The sequence below is a fragment of the Xyrauchen texanus genome, chromosome 4 (genome assembly GCF_025860055.1).
Source record: "Xyrauchen texanus isolate HMW12.3.18 chromosome 4, RBS_HiC_50CHRs, whole genome shotgun sequence".
NCBI classification, from domain to species: domain Eukaryota; kingdom Metazoa; phylum Chordata; class Actinopteri; order Cypriniformes; family Catostomidae; genus Xyrauchen; species Xyrauchen texanus.
In genome coordinates this window covers 25,702,826-25,721,306 of record NC_068279.1, presented here as the reverse complement: position 1 = coordinate 25,721,306, position 18,481 = coordinate 25,702,826, and the positions used below count along the sequence as shown (strand labels likewise).

Sequence of the window (18,481 nt, the reverse complement as noted above, 5' to 3'; positions counted from 1 at the left end):
GAGGTCTCCACATGATCACATTCTAATGACACATTGATTTGCTTGATCAGACTTTCCCACAAAACTGGACATGACTGCATGTGTATATGAGCAAGACACATGCTGGTTGAAAAAAAGGATGCCCACAAACACTGTTGCAAACATGGACAGTTGCATGCAATCAATGGGCCTCATTCATGAAACATGAGCATAGCAAGTTTTGTGTAATTAGACAACAACTTTGTGTCCATTTAAATAGAAGTGAAATGAAAAAAGGAATGAAAATTTTTACAAAAAATTGAATGAGTGAAATTAACCTTAATAAATAACAAATTAGTTAAAAGGTTTGTTGTTTCCAAATACCTCAATGCTTGCATTTATTCCAATAAAGTATATTTTATTCCCAACTCTGCTTCGTGCTTTTTATATAGCTTTTTTCTAGCTGAAAAGGTCATGGTACGATGCAGCATGTTTGATTTTCTAAACAAAATGAATGCCTTCTAACATGATTGTTTCGAACGTTTCATCATTTGATATGAGCTCTGTAATTTAGACTTCGTAATTCAGTATAGGCATCGAATAATCATGTTTAGTTGATAACATAAGGTTAATGCTAATGCTGTTAAACCCATAAATAGACACATCGCAAGCAAGTGTGAACAAAATACTTATGCAAAATAGTAAAAACAAAACAAACAACAAAAAAGCAAAAGCATACACACTGTTGCAGCTTGCAAATCTTTTAGTTTACAACATTTCGGTCCAAGAACAGAACCAGAGAAGGTTAATGGTGGTGGACATCCTCCTGCCAGTGAGAAGTGATTTTTTTTTTTAACTAAAACTTCATGTCAAACCGTTTTTATTGATTAAAAAAAAAGAGCCTCTGATAACAGCAAAAACATGCGAAGACAAGAGGTTTCTCACTTTCCTTGAGATGCTATATGTGTGCATTGTATGCATTATGATGTGAAAGCATTTCATTACTGTTCCACATAGATGTTAAAAGCATTTACTAGCAACTAGCAACATTTACAAGTACCTTCCTTATAAGGTGATTTCATGGCCATGGATTATGATAATTTATAAATGTTTGGAATTCACTAACATACACACATATAACTAACAAATCTGGGGTGTACACAGCATTTGTGAATCCAGAAGAAAAGCTTTCAGTAAGGTCCATTTTATGGGTAAATTTAACAATTTACTGTTTTAGCCTACAAAATATAATGCACGCAAACGCAATATTTGATTTTTAATGGGAATAAAAACGAGGCTGTGAAGGATATACTTACCATATCTTCAATGGCACAAATAGTATAAAGCTGTATAAAGCTCCTAGATCGATCACTTCTGATTTTCCACAACTCTTTGTATACTAAATGTTCATGGACAAATATTTTATAAATTTTGTCTGCGGAACGATCCAAAAAAACATTCAACTGCAGTACAGCCCATTGAAGAGACTGTAAGTCTCTCCTCAGAGCCTCATTGTAATTCCCATTAAAAAATCAAAGATAGCGCTAGCGTGAATAAGGTCCAAAATCTCAACAACTCACTGTGAGGAGAGAGAGAACCAAGGGCATCTGCATCTATGCCATAACGCAAAAACTTCTGATAGAAGAAAAAATGCCATTCAGCTGACTTTAATTTAATGAAGTATAGTATGAAAAACAGTTTTTTTCAAGAAAATTTCAATTTCAAGACAATGTAATTTATTTATTTTTTTTATTCCACCCATTCACACAAGCTATTGTGCAAATATACACACATTCTCTCTGAAGCACAACATACTCATACTCCCATACACACAATCTTCATTTGAACTGGTTGTCAATGAGAGTTCCCTTCATCTTGGCTTTCTTAGCTTCAAGTTCCGCCTGTAAACAGAGATGCAGTGTACCGATCACAATCAAAATCAGACATAATATAAACATTGTTTAATTCCTGTTTAGTCTCTGATCCCACATCCTTTTAACTGTTCATTTACATACTTCTGTTTCATTGTATTAAACTGTCATTCATTACTCACTTTTTACAAAAGAGTCTTATTCATTTACAAACCACATTAGCAGTGTGCATGTTTTGCTTTGCTGCCATGTCCTGTGTGTGCTCAGGTTTGTTGTCTTGGTGTGTGCAAATGCTAAAACTAACTCCTTAAAAACAAACTCAGCATTTCCAGCAGCTTTACAATTGCATAGATATGCAGAATTCTCTTTCTTCTTACTCAGCTGACGTTTTAGTGCTTTACTGTACATGGTTGAGCTGTCTAACATTAGGCCCTGTTTACACCTGGTATTAAAGCCAAAGTGTGTTACTTTTTCTCCTACTACAGCATAACACACACAGAGACAACTATAAGTAGACAATTCTAGGTACATTTTCACATAAAATGAGAACACTTTGTCTTTGTGGAGCTATGAAAATTACCAATTTTATATCCCCAATACAAAAACACTGACTCAACTAATGGTGTGAGTTGGGGGCAGGACTGTCTGTTTGTTCGATATACTGCAGATGGAGGGCATCTTCAAAAGGATGTTTATTTTTGCAATTCCGCTCAGTGGCGCTAATGGCATAGAAATTACACAGTTCATCTTAAACATCCATCTTGGGTAATCTGATCCCAAGTAGACAGTACTAAATACCAGTGAAGTCTAATGCATCTAGGAATCAAATTGTGATCCGATCGTTCTAACCTCATGCAGAGATGGTCATGGATGCATGTACACACTAGTACCACCACATCCTCACACGGTTCTACACCAGCACTGTAGAGAGCATCCTGACTGGCTGCATTACTGCCTGGAACGGCAACAGTACCACCCTCAACCGCAAAGTCCTATAAAGGGTGGCGCGAACAGCCAGGCACATTTTTCGGAGATGAGCTTCCCTCAGTCCAGGATATCTACAGCAGGCAGTGTGTGAAAAAAGCTTGGAGAATCATCAGAGATTCCAGCCACCCTAATCATGGGCTGCTCTCACTGCTACCTTCAGGCTGGCACTATCGCAGCATCAGGACCAGCACCAGCCGACTTCATGACAGCTTCTTCCCCCAAGCAATCAGACTTCTGATCACTCATGATACATTTATCAGCACTTTATTAGCCTGAGACTGGACTTACATTTTAGTCTTCTTTTAATAATACACTGGCAACTGACTATCAACTGATGGCTGAATGTCAACACAACACTTCATATACATTTCCACTGATTACATTGGGGGGTTGAGATCTGGGCTCTTCGCTGGCCATAGCAGAACACTGACATTCCTGTCTTGTAGGAAATGATGCATTGAACGAGCAGTATGGCTGGTGGCATTGTCATGCTGGAAGGTCATGTCAGGATGAGCCTGCAGGAAGGGTACCACATGATGGAGGAGGATGTCTTATCTGTAATGCACAGCGTTGAGATTGCCTGTAATGACAAGAAGTTCAGTCCGACGATGCGGTGACAAACCGCCCCAGACCATGACAGACCCTCCACCACCAAATCGATCCCGCTCCAGAGTACAGGCCTCAGTTTAACGCTCATTCCTTTGACGACAAACGTGAGTCCGTCCATCACCCCTGGTGAGACAAAACTGACTCGTCAGTGAAGATCACTTTTTTGCCAGTCCTGTCTGGTCCAGCTAAAGTGGGTTTGTGCCCATAAGCAACATTGTTGCCGGTGATTTCTGGTAAGGACCTGCCTTACAACAAGCCTACAAGCCCTCAGTCCAGCATCTCTCAGCCTATTTCAGACAGTCAGAGCACTGATGGAGGGATTGTGCGTTCCTGATGTATCTCGGGCAGTTGTTGTTGCCATACTGTACCTGTCCGGCAGGTGTGATATTCGGATGTACCAATCCTGTGCAGGTGTTGTTACACATTGTCTGCCACAGCAAGGACAATCAGCTGTCATTCCTATCTCCCTGTAGCGCTGTCTTAGGCGTCTCACAGTAAGGACGTTGCGATTTATTGCCCTATCTGCAGTCCTCATGCCTCCATGCAGCATGCCTAAAGCACGTTGACGCAGATGAGCAGGGAACCTGGGCATCTTTCTTTTGGTGTTTTTCAGAGTCAGTAGAAAGGTCTCTTTAGTGACCTAAGTTTTTATAACTGTGACCTTAATTGCCTACCATCTGTAATCTGTCAGTGTCTTAATGACCGTTTCACAGGTGCATGTTCATTAATGGTTTATGGTTCATTGAACAAGCATGGAAAACATTGTTTAAGCCCTTTACAATAAAGATCTGTAATGTTATTTGGATTATTTTTTAATTATCTTTAAAATACAGTGTCCTGAAAAAGGGTGATCAGATCACTAAACATTTTAGACCCCATTTAGACCTGTATTTAGCACTGACCACATGTGATCCATCACCCAAAACATCTTCATACCAGGTGGAAATGGGGTCAATGAGATCCAATCACAAGTGGTCACAGGAGACACATGTTAATACCAGGTGTGAACGGCAATCTGTCTTGGCTGACAACTTCTGATCAGATCACCCAAAACGGGGGTTAATACCAGGAGAAAACAAGGCCCAAATCTATGTACCAGTCCTGGCTGATTCTTGTGTATGTGTGTGCAAATTGTCCTAAATGTGTGTGTGTGTGTGTGTGTGTGTGTATGTGTGTATACAGTGACTCCACACACGGTTCTTCACTCTTCTTTGATAAATTAATCCAATACAAGTTTTCAGCTGCTTAACTAGCCCACTTCAATGAGCTGCCAAAGTAAATAAGATTAGGTGTGTGTGTGTGTGTGTGTGTGTGTGTGTGTGTGTGTGTGTGTGTATGTGTGATAGAGGGATCTCTGTTATCTTTAATTCTAGGGTGTATTTTCTCATTACAGTCATCTTTGCAGTTTATTTAAGTTTCAATCCGCCTCAAGCATGAATGCACATCTCCCTTCCTTTCATCTCACTGTGGGTGTGTGTGTGTGTGTGTTCTTACTAGTTCCTGTAGTCTCCTCTTGCTCATTCCTTTCCTCTCCAGCTGCTTCTCAATCACTTTGGCATTCTGGGCATAGGAGTCTGCCACCTCCCGCTATAGGATAAACCAATCACAATCAACAAAAGCTCTTCAACAACGATAGATGATGCAAGTACTGATGAGCAGCTGATGAGCATAAACTCACCGCTTCAATCTCCTCCTCTTCTTCATCGATCGTTGAGACAGTAACAGAGCTGAACTTGCCCATGTCTTTGGTGCGCTTTGTCATCATAACCTACAACACACATACATGCCTATTACATACATGCCTATTAACCAGTGTCAGAAATTATCTTTTCCATTAAGGGGCAAAATCTCCTTGGATTTGATTTTCAGGTGAATTTTTTGTACCTTTATGAGGCTGTATTTTCTTCTAACCATATAAAAATGATACAGTTTGTTAGCCTATTATTTCAAAGACTTCAATTTAATCAATTCATAAATTCTCAATCTGAATAATTAGATCAAAATCAGCATCAACTTGCAACACTTCTTCAAATAAGCCTAGAATAATAAAGTATTACGAACTATATATCACAAATAAAATACAGAGGAATAAATTACAGGGTATGGCTGCACCATTAATCAAATAAATTATCAAGATTACAATTCCTACTGCCACAATTAACTAATCGTGAAAAGAATAAATTATAGCAGTCCATGTAGGTCTACTCATGCTGCGTCAAAATGTTCTATTTAACATGCGTTTTTGCATTGGTTGGGCACTGAAAACAATCACATACAGGTGTGTCCCTCACTATCTATAACTGAAACAAAATTTTAATAACAAGCTTGTTTTAAATGCTATTAAGAATGCCAATGTGATGTTGACCGTTTAGGCAAGTAGTCTTGATATACTGATGTTTAAAACAGCAATAATGTAATTCAAGAACACGACATTCAACAGAAAACGGCATGTAATTGATCCACCCAAAATAAATATTTTCATGTCAATGCTATTAATCGTGATTACAACATCAAGGGAAATAAACATGAATTATTAATGTCATAATCGTGCAGCTCTACAACAGACATATTTTGCAAATAATTTAGTGGGCATTTTTGTCAATTTTGGTGTCTTTTCTTTCCCTGAGCCCCCATTCATTTCTTACCCTGCTGTTGACATTATATGTTGCAATTTTCACTTACATTTTCAACCAAAACAAGCATATAGATATTTGTCTTACCCTGACTTTCTTAGGCGGCTCTTGTTTCTGACTGTACACACTTGTGTTCCCAATTCCCTGTCCAAACTTAACCAAAGCTCCATCCACAATGAACGTTGCTGGAGTGCTCTTCATCTGATGCTGATAGAACAAGAGCACACCACACCTACACAAATCACACACATAACAGTGTTAAAAAACTTCAGCTTATAAATAAAACATGTTTGCTACAGTTTTCCCAAACCTGGGCCACTCTCAATGCTGACGCAAGAAAATAGTCAAATAAAGATGACAAGCTCCACATAATTAACACATTCTAAAATTAGAGAACCCCCCTTCTCTAAGCCTTGACGTCAACCTCCTGGGCCACAGCATGGCAGAGTTATCATGGCGATAGAGGAAGCTCAGCACTGTGGCCCAACAGGACAAATGACTGGTTCATATGTGAATTCACATTTATGGAAATTTTTCATTTATAATTTTAAAAAGGCCAAGGTTTTCATGACTGTTTCAAAAATTTGTTGTGCTCACTTACTTTCCACATTTTTTTCGAAACTGCCTTTCAATGCCCTCTGACCTGCACATACAGCAAGAGACATGCAGCAGATATGAATCTTCAACAACACTACAATAACAAACTCCAACACAAACCTTTATAGAGACACGCACACACCTTTTTAAGTACACAGTCTCATCTTCCTCCACGTTGCAGAACTTGTGGGCATGTTTTGCTGCATCAATCACTCGAGCGCTGTCCCGTGGTCTCATAGGTAATTTCTCTATCTGACACTCTAAAAGGAACACAGGAGTTTAATTATCTCTCTCTCTCTCTCTCTCTCTCTCTCTCTCTCTCTCACTTTCCTTTTCCTTCATACAGAACACACACAATGCAGACCCAATATACAAGACAAAAAGCAGAAAGGTGATATCCTATCGACAAGCCTGATCTCAATGACCTTTTTCCATAGCTAATAACAACAGCCAAGGCATTCAGGTGTCTGCAATGATAAGCCCTCTATATACTTCCAGAGAAGTTCTTCTTCTTTTTTCTTCAGGGGTAAAAAGAAGTTCTAAAAAGCCGAGCAACTGTATACTGTTTCCGAACATTCAGACACCAGCCACACTGATGTGGGACAGCGTTTAGAAGTAAATTTAAATATGAGAATGCTCAGTAAAACCTTAAAATGTGTTATCAATGACTTTATGCCTCATTCTATGAGTAGAATTCATATGAGGCTAGTTAAAGAAGTTGATTTAACCAATTGATGATGATTTAAAGTAATATACAGTGCATCCGGAAAGTATTCACAGCGCTTAACTTTTTCCACATTTTGTTATGTTACAGCCTTATTCCAAAATGGATTAAATTAATCATTTTCCTCAGAATTCTACAAATAATACCCCATAATGACAACATGAAAGAAGGTTTTTTGAAATCTTTGTAAATGTATACAAAGATTATAAAAAAATAAAAATAAATTATACAAAAATCACATGTACATAAGTATTCACAGCCTTTGCTCAATACTTTATTGAAGCACCTTTGGCACCAATTACAGTCTAATGTATTTTTGTGTATGATGCTACAAGCTTGGCACAACTATTTTTGGGCAGTTTCTCCCATTCTTCTTTGCAGGACCTCTCAAGCTCCATCAGGTTGGATGGGGAGCGTTGGTGCACAGCCATTTTCAGATCTCTCCAGAGATGTTCACTCGGGTTCAAGTCTGGGCTCTGGCTGGGCCACTCAAAGACATTCACAGAGTTCACAGAGAACCACATTCACAGAGAAAGATGAACCCAGTCTGAGGTCCAGAGTGCTCTGGAGCAGGTTTTCATCAAGGACGTCTCCGTACATTGAAAGATCGAGGATCTTTCCCTCGATTCTGACTAGTCTCCCAGTTCCTGCCACTGAAAAAAATCCCCACAGCATGATGCTGCCACCACCATGCTTCACTGTAGGGATGGTATTGGCCAGGTGATGAGCAGTGTCTGATTTCCTCCAGACATGAAGCTTGCCATTCAGGCCAAAGAGTTCATATTTAGTTTCTCATGGTCTGAGAGTCCTTCAGGTGCCTTTTGGCAAACTCCAGGCTGTCATGTGCCTTTTACTGAGGAGTGGCTTCCGTCTTGCCCCTCTACCATACAGGCCTGATTGGAGTGCTGGAGAGATGGTTGTTCTTCTGGAAGGTTCTCTTCTCTCCACAGAGAAATGCTGGAGCTTTGTCAGAGTGAACATTGGGTTCTTGGTCACCTCACTGACTAAGGCCCTTCTCCCCCGATCACTCAGTTTGGCCAGGCGGCCAGCTCTAGGAAGAGTCCTGGTGGTTCCAAACTGCTTCCATTTAAAGATGATGGAGGCCACTGTGCTCATTGGGACCTTCGATGCTGCAGAAATGTTTCTGTACCCTTCCCCAGATCTGTGCCTCGATACAATCCTGTCTCGGAGGTCTACAGACAATTCCTTGGACTTAATGGCTTGGTTTGTGCTCTGACATGCACTGTTAACTGTGGGACCTTATATAGACAGGTGTGTGCCTTTCCAAATCATGTCCAATCAACTAAATTTACCACAGGTGGACTCCAATCAAGTTGTTGAAAGACCTTAAGGATGATCAGTGGAAACAGGATGCACCTGAGCTCAATTTTGAGTGTCATGGCAAAGGCTGTGAATACTTATGTACATGTGATTTTATTTTTAATTTTTAATACATTTTCAAAGATTTCCAACAAACTTCTTTCACATTGTCATTATGGGGTATGATTTGTAGAATTTTTAGGAAAATAATGAATTTAATCAATTTTGGAATAACTTAACAAAATGTGGAAAAAGTGAAGCGCTGTGAATACTTTCCGGATGCACTGTATACGCAGAATAATTTTTTTAATTTGTCTTGTTTAAATTCTAAAATATTGACACTAATGTGGTAACATGCTACACACGGCCAAAATATGCACAGATTACACTTGAGATTTATGATGACACTTATTCTATTGCAAAGATGAATGTATAAAAGTGTTAATGTGCAGAATAAAGACAATAGAATGATAATTGAGGCATTTCTTACTTTAGACAGATGTGTGAATGGCTTTTGCTGCAGATGGCACATGAGTGAATAGACACTTGAATGTATTGGAGTAGATTTTAGAGGTGCGAATCTTCACTGGCCTCACGATTCGATTACGATTCAAACGGTAACGATTAGATTATTAAACGATTCTCAATTCTTTTTTCAGTTTCTTCAAAATGTATTTTTTACTCTATTTTTCCCTTAACAGCGGTTTAAAAAAATCATCACAATACATAAATTGGCCTTTTACATTCAGTATGAGCTGTGAACAAAACATGGAACATCCACAAGATTAAATAAATGGTTCTATAGTTTAAAAGAGTATCTCAGTTTTTCAGTTTCTTTCTTTAGAACCTTATAAAAAATCTCTTAAAAGCACACAAAAAAGTGGTTCTCCATCAAAACACACTGAATACTCTTACTTTAACTGATTATATTATTTGTGTTTAAGCATTGTAAATCATTTAATAGTATTTAATTATTATTTAAAATTAATCTATGCCATGCTATTCATTTTAATTTTTAACCACAACTGGAAGTTGCTGGTCCAGGATGAGCTTCTCCTCTCCTCACCTGTACAGGTGATAGTAAAGAAGTTTAAATAGCGCAGTTGTTGCTTCAGAAATGTATCAAGCATCTCGCACGCACTGTTCCATTTGTTTGCTCTGTGAGTAGAAGATCACACGGCACTGTTGCAAAAGCTACAGGCTATTTCAAACCTTTATCATCAGGTGTGCGCACTGTCCTGACAAGCGAGTGACTGGCAATAAAGCAAAAGCCAATGAAATGGAGAGCACGCAAGAGTAGAGAAAGGCATCAGGAAAAAAAAAAAATGAAATGAAAACCTCATCACAACTCCCAAACCGCTGCCTTGCCATGTGTTTTCTGCCGTTGTGTGCAAATTAATGCAATAATGGGTGCAAGCTCATCTTTCATGTTGTTTGTTGGAATGTTATCACAAATAAACTCTCCCTTTGCTATGTGCGTGAAAACATTTCGGGATCGTAGTTTCATTCTGGCACAAATGGTCATGTGTTTGATACAGCTGGTCTGCAAACAGTCGTGTTTGTGCACTTGACTTTAGTGTATGCACTTAACTCTCGTCTTTGTTTCTACATTTGTCTTTGGTGAGTGCCATGGCTCTGCTGTGATTTAAACTGAACTCAGAATCGATTCAGAATCATGAGTAAGAATCGCTAAGCATCGCTGAAACAATTATTTCCCCCACCCCTAGAAGTTTAAAGAAACACTTTGAAATGATAAAGCTTTATGACGTTTATTTCAGGAACATTAAAATTATAATCACACTCACTTAATTTCCACAAAGGGAAAACACATATATAACACCAACAAAAAAAACCCCCTCTTATTATATTTCAAGTGTGTGTAATTTCTCATAATCACATGCGTGCGGTGGTAGATACATTTTTGAGAACTCGTAGAAGCCTAAAACTATGCTGGAAAAGGCAGAAGTGCATTGAGTTGTATAAACTAGTGCAGGGGTTCTCAACCTTTTGCAAGCTGGGCCCCCCCAAAGCTGGTTCATTGCAGTTGGGGCTCCAGTGCCCCCCCGCCCCATGCTTTATTGTTGTTATTATTATTATTATTATAATAATTGGCAGTAGCACCAGACTTCTAATGTGAGCTTGCAGGCATTATTATTATTATTATGAGTAGTAGTAGGCCTATCATCATTACTAGGCTATTGCTATATAATTATATGAGGTTACATGCTTTATTGTTGTTATTATTATTATTGTTATTATCATCATCAGTAGGCCTATTATCATTACTAGGCTATTGCTATAATTGGGAATTGGCACCAGACCTCTGATATTAATTTATGCTTTATTATTGTTATTATTACTAGGCCTAATAGTAGGCATCATCTGCATTTTTAACAGAAGCTTGCTGGTAGGTGATGTTAATGTGAGACCTGAGCCTGCTTTGCCTTGCAAAGATCCTCAATTCTTGGCTCAATGTTTGAGAAACATAGCCTCAAATCATCCTCGATTTGTGCACGATTGCGGTATTTCGTTTTGATTGCAGTCATTTTTGAGAATCCTGCCTCACACAAATATGTCGACGTGAAAGGAAGGAGAATCTTCAAGGCGACGTCATAGAGTTCAGGGTATTCCTGCATCAATGCTGCCCAGAATGACGAAAGAGGGCAGGAGCTAAAGAGTTCCTTCAGTCTACTGTCACTCTTCAGCTCAATAAGCTGTTCCTGCATATCAATTGATAGCTCGTTTGCTGTGCACACAAACGGATCTCGAACCCATGCAAAAGAGCGATAATCCTCTTTAAAGTACGTCGCAAATTGTTTTGTCATTGCTGACAGGTGCTCAGACGCTGATTGAAAAAGGGAGGAGAAATCGTGTGACGTGCCTGCATCAGTGATAAAGTCTGCAAGGCTGGGGAACATGGCGCAGTTCCCTCAACTGATGCGGCCATGCCAGAGGTCTAGTTTTTGTGTGAAGGCGTGCACTTTGTCTGCAAGGAGGAAAATATGAGTTTCGCGGCCTTGCAAAGACAGGTTGAAATCAAACAAATGAGCGCCGTTTTCTAAAGTCTATGAGCGCAGCACACACAAATAAACTAAATTGACATACTGCAGTTAAATTTCAAAATGTGGTGTTTTTATATTTATAACATTTGAATACAGTTCAGCAACATACATCACACCGACCTGACGACCAAGAGAGCTGACAATTGACCATCACTTAATTTACCATCACCTCACGATTGAAAATGTGACACTGATTTCATATGACAGTTCAACAAACAAGTTAATAATATTAAGTCACTTATATTTTAGACGAAATAATGACTGTTTTGGTCTATTTTAGCAGCGAAAATAGATCCGATGAATCCAAACAAAGATCACAGCATAGCCATAGCGCATCTCACAGCAATACTCAATCGTGTTTTGAATGATTCAGTGTTGTGAACGAATCGGTTGAGTCAAAGATTCAATGACCCATTCACAAACGTCTGTCTCATTCTTGATGAATCGGCCGTTTGAACGAATCGTTTGAATGAACGACTCAATGACTCGCTTAATGAAACCGCTTATGCTTATCACCTGCATTTGCGCTCACTATCGACAAACCAATCAAATTTGTTCAAAACTTTTTTTTTTAAATCAGTCCAAACACATTTAGATTTTTATTCAGGAGTTATGTATATACAAAACTATAACTTTTTATGACAGTAGTTTAGTGACAAAAAAAAAGTGCCCAAAAAAATTGTTTTTCCAGTTTTTTTTCCCTTCCATCGTGGCCTACTCGCGCCCCCCTGGGAGAGGGGGGGTGCGCCCCACCGGTTGAGAACCACTGAACTAGTGCATCAGCAAGATATTAAGCTCCAGGTCTAAATTAGTAGTTTTTCTAATTGGCACACTTTATACAATGTCATTTACAGTCCACTTATTAAAGGGACAAACCTGTGATTAAAGGAATAGTTCACTCAAAAATAATTTACTCATCCTCATGCCATTCCAGATGTGTATGATGTTCGTTCTTCTGCTGAACACAAAGATTTTTAGAAGAATATTTCAATTCTGCATGACCTTTCAATGCAAGTGAATGGGTACCAACATTTTCCAAAAAGCACATAAAAGTAGCATATAAGGGTAATCCATACAACTCCAGTGGTTAAATCCATATCTTCAGAAGAAATATGATAGATGTGGGTGAGAAACAGATCAATAATAAGAGTCTTTTTACTAAAAATTTCCACATTCAAACAGCCGTCCTAAGCGCTCTTCTCTCCTAAGTGTTTTTGCCGATTTGCATTCTTCATGCACATCACCACTTACTGTGCAGGGAGGACATTTTATAGTAAAAGAGGACTTAAAAATGTATCTGTTTCTCATCCACACCAATCACTTTTTGAAGACATGGATTTAAGTTGTGCTGCCTTTATTTACTTTTTGAGCTTCACGGTTTTGGACCATGTTGACTTGCATTGTATGGACTTTCAGAGCTGAAGTATTCTTCTAAAAATGTTCGTAGTGTTATATACTATTTCACTGCGCTGCACTGTCTCTTACTGTGCCTATTGTCCTGTTCCTTTTAGTAATTTATTGTACTGTCCCGTACTTTTTGCACATGTTTGCACGTGCACTTTATGTAGAAATGTGATTTAGTCTGTGTAGTCTCATGTGGTTCTGTGTTTGTTCTATGTTGTTTTATGTAGCACAATGGTCCTGGAGGAACGTTGTCTCATTTTGCTGTGTACTGTACTAAATGTTTATGGTTGATCAACAATAAAAACCACTTGATTTGACTATATAAGTAAAGAACATATGTGTATGAGCAAACTTTAGGTAGACTGGGCTTGTCTTAATGTGTGGGAGTGCATAACTACCTGCATCATTGTTTGTGTAGTTAATAGTCTAGATTTTGTAACAGAAAAGATGAATTAACCTCTTCAAAATAATTTAATTTGTAAAAGGTGACACTGGAACGCCAAACTTGTCCTGGTGCAAGTATGTTTATGGCCACACTATAAATGTGTTCAGTGTCAGAGGGGTTGCTTCACTACAGTAGAGAACACTATACAGTATGTGACGAATGCATCCGACTGACATTTGGACTGATATTCGAACACACTTTATGGACACTGACATTCCTGTGCTTTAAGGGGGTTAAACGGTGTGACTCTCATATCACGTCCACAGGGCAAAGTAAAGGACAAGACATTTTCAAGCGCCAGACGGGACACGTATCCTTTAAAATTCACAGCCTTGGTGTATGAAGATCCGTCCCCTCCTCTAAAAGCTTTTCCCTGTTCACACCTTCAAGATGTGTCGCTCCGTCTTCCCGGTGCCAAAACATGTGTGAGGTCGGGTACACCGTGAGGTTAGGACAAGTCTTAACCCCGGGCCAAACCTGAGAACCATACCTAAACACAAACCACCAATTTAGGGGTTGTTCCAACCGAAGGCGTTCCAGCGATAAACGCAGCGCAAAGAATTCAACATAACGCGTTTTTAAAGCTGAAGTCCTTCTAGATTTTAATTGATAAACCACGCATACGGACTGCGAACGGCCACTATTTTACATCGCAAGCGATCTACGCGAAAAAACTAGATTCCCATTCCCATTATAACAAACCAACCTGTATACGTTGCAAGTGTTGTTGTCTGTTTGAACACACGATGATTTCTAAAACTTCCGTTAGTCTGATTGTTTTGGAATGCACACTGATATCTTTGGACGGTATGTGATCGATTACTGAAACAATGTTGCTGCTACTCACCCAGAACCAGGACCATCTGTCCGCACAAACAGTAATACACGTGCAGAGGTTTCTCTCCGTCATCATACTCTTCCCTGTCACGGGTGTCCGAGCACACCACACTCCGAGACACAACTTTGGGCATATTTAGACTTCGTTTTCTTTCTCTTTTTTTTTTTTAAACGGAGGATGATACTGGTTTCACACTTGTTTACGTTCCAGCTGTCGCCCAGTGATGACGTATGTATATGTGACGTAAATGGTGCCTTTGGCGCGGCCTATCTCGTTCCGTTAGATGGCGCTGTGGAAAATAGAAAAATGCACAATATACATTATGCAGACCAAAAGGCTTTAGACTAATTATGAGTAACGATGGCACAACAGAAAACACTAATACATTTTTGAATAGGGTATATATATAATAGATCGAGGCGAAGGCGTTTTCTCATAGTGAGTTATTAAGTGAAACAGTTAATTATTTTTCATTGGTGACCTTGAGATAAACTTCAGGCTCTGAATACAATGGCATTGTTTTGTAGAAGCCCTGACATTTTAGAAGCCTTACCCATTTATCAGTGCAGCTTTTTAATGCAGTACTTTTATTTTATACTACATTTCTATTGTAAGGAGTAATTCTTGCAACCTTAAACTTGTTCACATTGTCAGAAGAATTTGGCCTCTAGCCTGAAAGAGAGAGTGACAGAGAGAGATTTAAACGAGAGGGGAAAGGCCAACGCGGATCGGCAATGAGAGAGAGAGGAGAGAGAGATGAAAAAAACCCCACTTACTTGACAGTTCTCCGATACACGCCGTAGCTTGTTCCTCGGCCACTCCTCCACCCTCTAACGGACGACAGAGAGAGAGTTCCATGATCGCAGATCTGGGATCATAGAGGGATCTCCACTTGGTTCCACTTGGTGTTGATCTAGACCAGTGTTTCCCAACCTTTTTTTTGCCACGGCACACTTTTTACGACTAAAACAAATTCCATGGCACACCACTATCCCACATAGGCTAACCTTCGTCAATATTTTTTCCTTTTCAAGAACTTGTCCATGTTTTCTGTCAGTCTTAGTAGCGTGTTTACTTGTAATGTTTGAATTTCGGCTATGCAAAAAAAAAAGTCAATCACTGGTCCTCTGGTATGGAAGCATATCTATAGTCTTCCTTCAGTCAGAGCATTATTTTTCATCCAAAAGAAAACAATAATAGTCTAATAGTGAGTTTTGATAACATCCTTACCTTCTCCTTTATTAAAACTTGCATGGCTACAAATCTACTGACTTCAGTATAAGAATTATAAACACAAAGCAGATCTATGGTATCATTTCCCTACAGTAGCCCATTTAAATTGCTGAGCATGGCTTTTTATCAGAAAATTCCACAATAATAGACAAATAATAATAATTTTGAGTTTCAATAATGTTCTTTCGTCTTTGTAAAGCGCATTTCACATGAGTCGAGGTGTAACACTCTGTTCAATGCCAGGGTCAAGTCACTTCATAAATTTCGATGTATTCTCCAGCGCTGACGCAAGTCATGTAAAAGACCCTTAATGCATATAAATATCACTCACTTTTGCACATTAATCATTGCTCTTCACAATCACAAAAGTGACCTATTATGGTTTCATAATGGCGAATTTCTCAGAACGGTGATGAGTTTGGATCCCTGATATTATTTTTTTCATGCATTTCTTTATTTTGTGTAATTTGACAATCTTTCACGGCACACTCGTACAGTAGTTGAGTGTGACAGGGCGGAGGGCGGGGCCGGGTCGTGATTATACACACCCAGTCCCTTGTCAGACTAATTAAGAAACGCGGCGAGGTCTGAGACCGCCGACAGCGAGTGGGGAGGGGCTTGCTGCCGACCGCTTGGAGCGGGAGAACCGCTGCCAGGGCCGGGGAGACCCCTTCTGTTCCCCGAGAATGCGGCGGGGCATTCCGTCCGCCAGGGGCTGGAGGACTGCCTCCGATCCGCCCAGAGAGGCGTGGCTGTCGTCCGTTAGAGGGTGGAGGAGTGGCCGAGGAACAAGTTACGGCATATCGGAGAACTGGCGATTAAGTGCTTTGTTTTCATCTCTCTCCTCTCTCTCTCACTGCCTATCCGTGTTGGCCTTTTCCCTCTCATTCAAATTTATTAAATTTTTTTTGGGGGTACTACACTGTTACAGGAAGTACCCCCCCATTTTTTTATATTTCTGTTTCCCTCCCCTTGTCCCCTCCCTCATCCAGGTAGACGGGAATGACCTGCAGGCAGAAAGGGCTTAGGGCACGCCCTCCCCCAGGGAAAGGGGGGGGGGGGTGCCGGGGGCTCCTCTGCCTGAGAGAACGAGAGAGGAATGGGACAGGGCGGAGGGCGGGGCCGGGTCATGATTATACACACCCGGCTAATTAAGCCTCTGAGAGGGATAAAGTCAGAATGCGGCCGGTGGTGCGATGAGAGAGAGATTGTTTACGGACATGTCCGTCATGTGTGTGTGTTTGTCTTTTGTATAATATAATCATTAAAATATTGTTTATATTGCCAGGCTGGTTCTCGCCTCCTTTCCATTGAACTGCGTTACATTGAGAAACACTGATCTAGACATATCATTACCATACAACACACACACACACACACACACACACACACACACACACACACACACACACACACACACACACAAATACTGTATAGTATAAGACTCTTAGTGTTTCATTACACATGCATTTGTACAAACATACATTCTCATATATTTAAGTAATATCACACAAGCAAGAGTGCGATATGGCCCTACATCAGCCAATGACAGATTCAATTTATGTCACCAACTGGCTCATACTACACACAAAAATGATCTTTTTCCACCACCTGCTGGCTAACATATGTAATTTCAAAAATTAAGACAGTAACTCCTAACAGATCTGCACTGCTCTTACACCTTAGTTTAGAATGGCAAGAACACAAGCAGAGTGATACACACACAGCGTCCGATTGCTGATGCTGTCAGACCATCAGTGCTCATGGAACGTCTTTCATCCAATCAGATTTTAGGATCGGAACTAACTGTATATATATATATATATATATATATATATATATATATATATATATATATATAAAATATTGTTGAGGAGAATGCCTTACTGAGTGTTTCACAGGTAAGGGGAACAGGATGCCTTAATAGACAGAACTCATGCTTTTCCTCACGCAAGCACACGTGTGTGTGTATTAGAAATCTTGCTGTGCTGGTTTGTTCAAGTAGTGTCGGTGTAATTGATATTGTGTTTAAGGTTGATCAAAGATTTCTCTCTCTCTCTCTCTCTCTCTCTCTCTCTCTCTCTCTCTCTCTCTCTCTCTCTCTCTCTCTCTGGCACTCAGATCAGGGACTAGCAGCCTTTGAGATACACTCACTTGTCCGTCAGAGCACCTTGCATCATGCTTTCTCCTCTACTACTTCTCTCCTCTCTCTCCTTTTCACTTGCTTTTCTGTCAGGTAAGGCTCACTTTTGTTTTTACCCCCATTCTTAATCTCTTCTTGCACTTCAACTCACACGCTTTCTCATTGTTAACACAGTTAAATGCATGACTATCTGCGATCTCTGAAGATTCTTGTTGTCTCCTTTTTTCTTGTTGCCGTTCTTATAATCTGCATGCTATATCTTTCATTCTGTCATTCTGTCTTTCTTTCTCTTCATGGCATGTGTGTTGTGATCCTATGTTGCAAATAACTCAGCTAAAGAATGTGTAAATAAATACCTGTGCAGATGAACGGGAGAGTGAATGAATGTTCTGTTAAATGAGGCAATCTGTTGGTCAATAGGCATACGAGAGTCACTATTTGCACTTTTGCACAAGCTTTTTTCTCTTTGAGTGTGGTTTTATATATGTAATTGGATGTGGTAATGTAAATTTGAATGTGGTAATGACAATTTTCTAAGGTAAATGGGCTTCAGACAGCTGGATTTGGATGTGACTTTTTAATTATTTAATCAGAGATTTTATATTAATGACTGTCAGCCGTTTATTTCCGTAATGGAGGTAAGATCTTGGGGAAACG

The 18,481-nt window shown here is 39.6% G+C and overlaps 2 protein-coding genes across 2 annotated transcripts in view; one reads left to right on the top strand and one right to left on the bottom strand.

Annotated features, from left to right (window-relative positions):
- Nucleotides 1-621: 621 nt before the first annotated feature.
- LOC127640788 (STING ER exit protein) lies at nt 622-14,688 on the bottom strand. The gene is made up of 7 exons (XM_052123492.1): nt 14,458-14,688; nt 6,798-6,915; nt 6,660-6,701; nt 6,146-6,290; nt 5,104-5,193; nt 4,920-5,012; nt 622-1,859 (listed from the first exon to the last, which is right to left on the bottom strand). Exons 1-7 carry the CDS (start codon nt 14,579-14,581, stop codon nt 1,797-1,799), a joined length of 675 nt encoding a protein of 224 aa, XP_051979452.1. The 5' UTR covers nt 14,582-14,688; the 3' UTR covers nt 622-1,796.
- Nucleotides 14,689-17,820: 3,132 nt separating this feature from the next.
- The window catches only part of LOC127640548 (relaxin receptor 2-like), an 88,432-nt gene continuing 87,771 nt past the window's right edge, over nt 17,821-18,481 (top strand). Inside the window, exon 1 of the mRNA XM_052123173.1 lies at nt 17,821-17,917. Coding sequence (XP_051979133.1) covers nt 17,860-17,917 — 58 coding nt within the window. The 5' untranslated portion in view covers nt 17,821-17,859. The remainder of the gene's footprint in view (nt 17,918-18,481) is intronic.

What these genes read in the sequence shown, in the direction of transcription:
- LOC127640788 (XM_052123492.1), bottom strand. Translation starts at nt 14,581, where the DNA reads ATGCCCAAAGTTGTGTCTCGGAGTGTGGTGTGCTCGGACACCCGTGAC. An exon ending in ACAGATGGTCCTGGTTCTGG is followed by an intron (nt 6,916 to 14,457) that starts GTGAGTAGCAGC and finishes TGTTCCTTTTAG; the next exon opens with AGTGTCAGATAGAGAAATTA. An exon ending in AGCCGCCTAAGAAAGTCAGG is followed by an intron (nt 5,194 to 6,145) that starts GTAAGACAAATA and finishes TGTGTGTTGTAG; the next exon opens with GTTATGATGACAAAGCGCAC.